The following is a 7,876-nucleotide window of genomic DNA, read 5'->3' as shown; positions in this document are numbered from 1 at the left end:
CTCACTTTGGAGAGGGAACACGACTCACAGTTCTGGGTAAGTTGGAGCTTTAATCACTGACGTTCACTTAAACAGACTTCAACTAGTGAACAAGTTGTTTTCAAGTCAAAGTCAAAACATGTTGTAGTGAAGAGTCTGAATTATTGAGCTGAACAGAGACACTGTGAGCTCCAGTTATCCTGCTTACTTTGGCCCAGGAACCAAACTGTCAGTTTTAGGTAAATATTTCAGTGTTTCACTCTCTTATGATGGATTTCATGTTGCTGCAGAGACTCAGTATAGATGGAAATATGAGAAAAAGCTTCTTAGAGATTAGTGTGGCAGAGAAAGAAAGAAGAGTTTGATGCTCAGTGTTTCTGCACTGTGACAACGCTAACGAGGCGTACTTCGGCCCGGGGACTAAACTGACTGTTTTAGGTGAGTCTGGGATGATTCAGATGTTACAAATGTTTTAGGTAAGAGAAGCTTTCTGCAAACACAGTCTGCAGATCAAACTTACAGAGAGACACCAGGTCAAAGGTCAGTGTCAGCTCGGAGCTTTTTGACGTTAAGATTCTGCACTGTGTCAACAACGAGGCGTACTTCGGCCCGGGGACTAAACTGACTGTTTTAGGTGAGTCAGATCTTTAAAAATGTACAAAGATAAACGTGATGAGACGTTCTCAGGATCCTGATATGTTTGGGTTATTGTAGTCTCAGTTCAGCTCAGAGCTTTTTGACATGAAGCTTCAGCGCTGTGCTAATTACGAAGCGTACTTCGGTGCAGGAACTAAACTGACTGTTCTCGGTGAGTAGGACTGTTGAATTCAGCTCATAGAAGAAGTTAAACCGAGTTAAAGTAGAGCCGTGTTTTGTTTTTTTGAAGAGGATCTTTGAGAGCTGCTTCCTTTGCATTGAAACATTTGTGAGATTTGAACTAAAGACGAGAGGAGGGAGCAGAGTCTGGTTTGTTTTGAGTCACAGACGACTTCACTGTGACTCTGGTTCTTCAGAGGCTCACTTTGGTGGAGGGACACGGGTCACTGTTTTAGGTAAGGAACTCATTCTTAACATGAAGAGTCTGTGATGAAAGTCTGCAGAACAAACTCGTTCAGTGTCAGCTCGTAGCTTTTTGACATTAACCTTGAACGCTGTGTCAGTCAGTACGAGGCGTACTTCGGCCCGGGGACTAAAGTGACGGTTCTTGGTGAGTAAAGGGACGAGATGGCATCAGAAAACTTCACCTGTCGCACACTTAGAACGAGAGCTGGAGGCCTGTCCAGCATATTTAATGGATAAGTGAACAGAGAAGTTAAACAGGTAACTACATGAAGAGTGAGTTTGTCTGACTCGTCATCATCGACAGATCAATCAGATCTAAATCTTTATGATCATGATAGAAGTTAAAGGAATCATCTGGATGGTCAGAAGGTGACGTTAAGTGAAGAGAGATTAAAGTGTTAACGTTTAAAAAAACGAGCAGAGTTTAGATTCAGCGAGCTCCAGATGAAGACAAAGAGAGTTTTTGTGAGGGTGGAAAGTCTCTGTGCTCCTACAGCGAGGCTTACTTTGGAGCTGGAACTAAACTCTCTGTTTTAGGTAAGAAAAGCCTCAAACAGAGCAGAACTCACTGGTTCTCTCCAGGTGTCCTCATTAAGATGCTTTAATAAGTGTACTGTTAGAGCTCGTGTGTGACCATGAACAGAGTCCTCTCTTTTTCAAACATGTGAAGGACTTTCTGCTCACTGTGTGTTCATGTCAAAAAAGCAGCGTGGTGTTTTGTTCTGCTGTAAACGTTGGAGCATAAATCAAACATTTGGCTGTGAGCCCGGATTATTCCTCTCACACAGAGTTCTTATCAGCTCTGTGAAACGCTGTGAGCTACCAGGCAGAGGCTCACTTTGGAGCTGGAACTAAACTCAGTGTTTTAGGTAAGACGACTAGAAACAGGACAGAATATATCATCAAGTCTGTGACTCCTCCAGGTCAGGGTCAAAGGTCGGTTCTGATCTCATTCTCTTAAAAGGACCTTAAATCAGAAGTTTAATGTCAGAGACGGCGTGCAGCTCAGAGGTCGAGCAGGTTTTTCTGCAGCTCTGTTTCAGTGTGAACTACGATCCTGCTTACTTTGGAGCTGGAACTAAACTCAGCGTTTTAGGTAAGAGCATCACAAAAACGACAGGATTTAACTTTAACGTAGTCTGTAACTCCTCCAGGTCAGGGTCAAAGGTCGGTTCTGGATCTAATAGTCTGAGATGAACCTTAAATCAGAAGTTTAATGTCAGAGACGGCGTGCAGCTCAGAGGTCGAGCAGGTTTTTCTGCAGCTCTGTTTCAGTGTGAACTACAACCAACCTGCTTACTTTGGAGCTGGAACTAAACTCAGCGTTTTAGGTAAGACGATTATAAAAACTACAGAATATATCATCAAACTAAAGTCTGTGACTGGTCCAGGTCAGGGTCAAAGGTCGGTTCTGATCTCATTCTCTTAAAAGGATCTTAAATTAAGAAGTTTGTGGAGCTCAGAGGTCGAGCAGTTTCTCTGCAGATCTGTTTCAGTGTGAACAACCTCGATGCTGCTTACTTTGGAGCTGGAACTAAACTCAGCGTTTTAGGTAAGAGAATGACAAAAATAATCACACACACACACCTCGTGATGTTTGATTGAAACTCTAAGAGAATGATGTTTTAGTCAGGGTGGTTTAAAGATGTCTCATAATGTTTCGTTTCTTGATCTCCTGGAGCGCTCACGTCCTGCTGAGATAGTTTGCAGAAAAGCTACCAAAGAAAATGAACATGTAGATTTACATACTGTCTAATTTAGAACTTTATACTTTGTGCTCGGTATTTTCCTGTAAATTAACAAAACTACATTTACAACAATCATCCTGTAATCTGCTTTTGAACTGTCAGATCATTCATGCAGCATGTTTCTCTAAACGTTGAATCTTTCTGTTTGTTGGATCAGTACATTTTTAATCTCATCTTCTATGATCTCACATTAGTTGATTATACCGCTGCAGAGAGACACATTCAGAGCATGTGTTTAAAGATAATCTGCAGGGTGCCTGTAGCGTAAACTTCTGATTTAAGGTTTATTTAAAATAATGAGATCAGGATCCACCTTTAACTCTGACCTCTGACCTCTGACCTCTGACCTGCTGGAGATGTTCAGAAGGATTGTTGTGGTCAAGCGTGCGAGAGGAGGAAGATGGAGGATCAATTCTTGATGTTGAAGTCAAAATGTCACAAATGAAGGTGAAAGGTTGAAAATAAATATTTTCTTTAATACGTTCCAGGAAGAAGAAACTAAATGATATCAGGAAGGTTTCTCCAATCAGAGGCAGAGGAGATGAGATATTTTGACTTGAGGAATAAGAAAAGAGGGAGAGGAGGAAAACGTTTTAAACCACACGGTTAGAGAATAAAGTCTTGATATGAAGTGTGGCGTCAAAGCGTCAGAAATGAAGCTGAAATGTTACACAATAATGAATCATAGTTGTTCTCCTGAAAGTTAAAACTTATTCTCCAAATGCTAAACAACAAGAATCATCTTTTTCTTTTCAATAAGAACTTAAACTTTATTTTACTCTCCTCTGCCTCGCCCTTGTGAGCGTCTGCACAGACGAGAAAGAGAAGGTTAAACTCTCATTATTTTATTCCTCACTCCAAAAAAGTGAGAGAAGAAATGTTTTTAAACTACAGAAACCAGTCCATGAGTTTGGTTCATGTTGTGTAAAGAGACATGAAATCAGCTGTTAGTGGATCAGAGTCAGTTTTCCTGCTGTGCTCAGACTCTTCTCCTGCTTCTTTTGGAGATAGAACCAAACTAAAAGTCCTGGGTGAGAGCCACAAACTGAATATTCATGTAAAAATATGTTGATATATAAATCCCTCTGAGTGTGAGATCTGCACACTGTGAGCATCATGTTTGATTCAGAGTGATTCTGTGTCTTTCTGGACCCTGATGTTCACGTCCTCACTCGGCTCTGAAGACCTCAGACACACACTGGAGCAGAGGTGTCAAAAGTATTGACATTCATTACTCAGGTAGAAGTATAGATACTAGGGTTTAAAAAGACTTCTGTAGAAGTTGAAGTATCAACTCAAACTTTTTACTCAAAGTGTAAAAGTTCTGGTTTCAAAACTACTTCAAGTGTAAAAGTAAAAGTAATGTAAGGGGGAAAAAAATGCCATTAAGGACAAAAGCTTAGGCCGCACCACAGTGTGTAGGAATGGTATATGTTTATACTTCTCATCCAACCACAATCTAATTCACTCTATCAGGACGGCGTGATTTATCTGGATAGGTTTTTGAAGGATGACAAGCCGGAGTGAAAACAGGCCGAAATGAAATAGGAGTAACGAGGCTAGTTTTAAAATGTAAGGAGTAGAAGTAAAAAGTCAGCTGAAAAATAAATACTCTAAATACTAAAGTATAGATACCCAAAATGTCTACTTAAGTAAGAGACACCTCTGCACTGGAGTGAGGTGTGACTCTTGAGGTTTGTTGTGGATCCGTCTGCAGCTTTAACTCGCTGATTTCTGTCCTCTGTGTTTTGCAGAAGAAGGACTTAAGGTCACTCCACCGACAGTCAGAGTTCTCCCAGCTTCTCCAAAGGAGTGTGGACACCAGAGTAAGACCATCGTTTGTGTGGCCAGTGGATTCTACCCGGATCATGTCAGCTTCTCCTGGACCGACAAAGAGGGCGAGGTCAGCTCAGGTGTGGCGACGGACAGCGAGGCCGTGCTGGAAGGAAAGAACTACAGGATGAGCAGCAGGCTGAGGGTCTCTGCTGAAGAGTGGAACAATCCTGACAATGAATTCACCTGCACCGTCCACTTCTTTGACGGGAAACAAAAGCTCCCTTACTCTGCTTCAATTAAAGGAATAAAAGGTAATAATCTGATTCTTCATCTGTTAGAAAACCAAACACAGCGACATGTTTCCTCGTCTGATTCTCGTCTCTTTTCTCCCAACAGCTGAAAGAAAAACCATCACCAGAGGTAAACGTCTTACTACACTGTGATGATGTCACTGTTTCTATTCTAAAGAAAAGAACTCATATAAACTGAATGTTTCCTTCTTTAAATCTCATCTCCATGTTTGAACTCTGCAGACAAATATCTGAAGGTCACGCAGAGCGCCAAACTGATGTACAGCGTGTTCATCGTGAAGAGCTGTTTCTACGGAGCGTTTGTAGCTTTTCTGCTGCTCAAGTTTCAGGTGAGCTCGAGTTTAAATCGTCTCCTCTGACCGCTTTGGGATCTGTGAGTTGAATAATAAAGACGTGGTGTTCTTTCTGTTTGTTCCAGGGGGCGAAGCAGAAGAACTGAGAGCAGAGCCGACGCCTCACAAGAGGATTCTGGGAAATCTGCTCAGTGTTCATGTCTGTGTATAAAGTTAGCAAACCTTTAATCTTCAAGCTACTTTTAAAATGATTGTTCTTCGGGGCGCCATATAGCCTAGCGGTCATGTTGCACGCCCCATGTACGGAGGTTGTGTCCTCGTCGCAGCGAGCGGCCGTGGGTTTGAATCCGACCTCTGACCTCCTCTCTCTTCAGCTGTTCTTTCTCATAAAGGCAAAAAGACCCCAAAAAAATATCAAAAAGATCGTCCTTCACAGACGCTTCACTCTGAACGTCATCAAAGAAAATCCCAACGATACCTTTAAAAACAGACGTGAAGAACGAGCTACGATCAGACCAGAGCTGCACACATGATCCGTCTTATTACACTTAAGAGTTACAAAGATGTGTCGTGTTTTATTGTTTCTTTCTTTCTGTCCTTCTGTCACTCAAAGCGTCACGTTCTTATTTCTTTCTGCTCTGTACGAGAATTATATTCAAATGTGTCATCTTTAATAAAAACTTTGACTTTACTTCATCACAATTCTTTGACTGTTTGCTTCTTTTTTGTCTCGATGAAATGTTTAAAAAAAATCAAGATTTAGATTAATTATTTTAATACAAAGGTTTATAATCGAGCTTGTTTATTTCTTTTTTCATCTTCTGACTCCTCAAAGCTCTTTTACACTGCAGGTCACACCTGATCACACACTGATGGTAGAGGCTGCTGAGTAAAGAGTCCATCAGTATTAACTCATCCATTCATACACATTCACACACTGATGGTAGAGGCTGCTGAGTAAAGAGTCCATCAGTATTAACTCATCCATTCATACACATTCACACACTGATGGTAGAGGCCGCTGAGTAAAGAGTCCATCAGTATTAACTCATCCATTCATACACATTCACACACTGATGGTAGAGGCTGCTGAGTAAAGAGTCCATCAGTATTAACTCATCCATTCATACACATTCACACACTGATGGTAGAGGCTGCTGAGTAAAGAGTCCATCAGTATTAACTCATCCATTCATACACATTCACACACTGATGGTAGAGGCCGCTGAGTAAAGAATCCATCAGTATTAACTCATCCATTCATACACATTCACACACTGATGGTAGAGGCCGCTGGGTAAAGAGTCCATCAGTATTAACTCATCCATTCATACACATTCTGATGGTAGAGGCTGCTGAGTGAAGAGTCCATCAGTATTAACTCATCCATTCATACACATTCACACACTGATGGTAGAGGCTGCTGAGTAAAGAGTCCATCAGTATTAACTCATCCATTCATACACATTCACACACTGATGGTAGAGGCTGCTGAGTAAAGAGTCCATCAGTATTAACTCATCCATTCATACACATTCACACACTGATGGTAGAGGCTGCTGAGTAAAGAGTCCATCAGTATTAACTCATCCATTCATACACATTCACACACTGATGGTAGAGGCCGCTGAGTAAAGAATCCATCAGTATTAACTCATCCATTCATACACATTCACACACTGATGGTAGAGGCCGCTGAGTAAAGAGTCCATCAGTATTAACTCATCCATTCATACACATTCATACACTGATGGTAGAGGCCGCTGAGTAAAGAGTCCATCAGTATTAACTCATCCATTCATACACATTCACACACTGATGGTAGAGGCTGCTGAGTGAAGAGTCCATCAGTATTAACTCATCCATTCATACACATTCTGATGGTAGAGGCTGCTGAGTAAAGAGTCCATCAGTATTAACTCATCCATTCATACACATTCACACACTGATGGTAGAGGCCGCTGAGTAAAGAGTCCATCAGTATTAACTCATCCATTCATACACATTCACACACTGATGGTAGAGGCTGCTGAGTAGAGAGTCCATCAGTATTAACTCATCCATTCATACACATTCACACACTGATGGTAGAGGCTGCTGAGTAAAGAGTCCATCAGTATTAACTCATCCATTCATACACATTCACACACTGATGAAGCAGTGGGAGCAACTTGGGGTTACGTGTCTTGCCCAAGGACACATCGGACATGTGGAGGAGCTGTGGATCAAACCCCTGACCTTCTGATTTAGAGACGGCCGACTCTACCACTGAACCACAGCCGTCCTATCTTGAGTGACTTTATGAGATATTCTTGAAACTTTGATAATTTATAAAACTTGATTCAGTTTTTCTCAGAGGGGGATGTACGGTGGCCTTGGAGCAATAAAAATAAGAAGTTTAAAATGTAGAGCACCTTTTTGTTTTTTAACAAAGTGTTTTTCATGAAACATAAAATAAAAACAATACACACATCTCCAGTTAGTGACAGGTCGTTACTTCTTGAAGCCACAGGTGAAGTGTGGGCGGGGCAGCATCTTTTCACTGAAGCTAGATTTCACGTCTGGCCAAGAGCAAATCAAAAGTAACCATATGGTGCTCTGCAGAGGTCAGGTGAAATATCAAACAAGGCAACAATAGAGTCTGGGAGTAGAGTTTTATTTTTCCAACATTTCGGGGAGACATCTTTGCAGAGTTTTTGTAGTTGAG

The 7,876-nt window shown here is 41.4% G+C and overlaps 1 gene segment (V, D, J or C); it reads left to right on the top strand.

The window, feature by feature from the left end:
- The first annotated feature begins 635 nt into the window (after positions 1-635).
- On the top strand, positions 636-5,860 carry LOC132992787 (M1-specific T cell receptor beta chain-like). The segment is given in 5 exon segments: positions 636-787; positions 4,544-4,876; positions 4,962-4,985; positions 5,099-5,205; positions 5,295-5,860. Coding segments are annotated over 5 exon segments (552 nt in total).
- Positions 5,861-7,876: the final 2,016 nt, after the last annotated feature.

Source organism: Labrus mixtus, chromosome 18, assembly GCF_963584025.1.
Source record: "Labrus mixtus chromosome 18, fLabMix1.1, whole genome shotgun sequence".
In the NCBI taxonomy this organism is placed as follows: Eukaryota; Metazoa; Chordata; class Actinopteri; order Labriformes; family Labridae; genus Labrus; species Labrus mixtus.
This window is presented reverse-complemented; position numbering and strand designations above follow the sequence as displayed.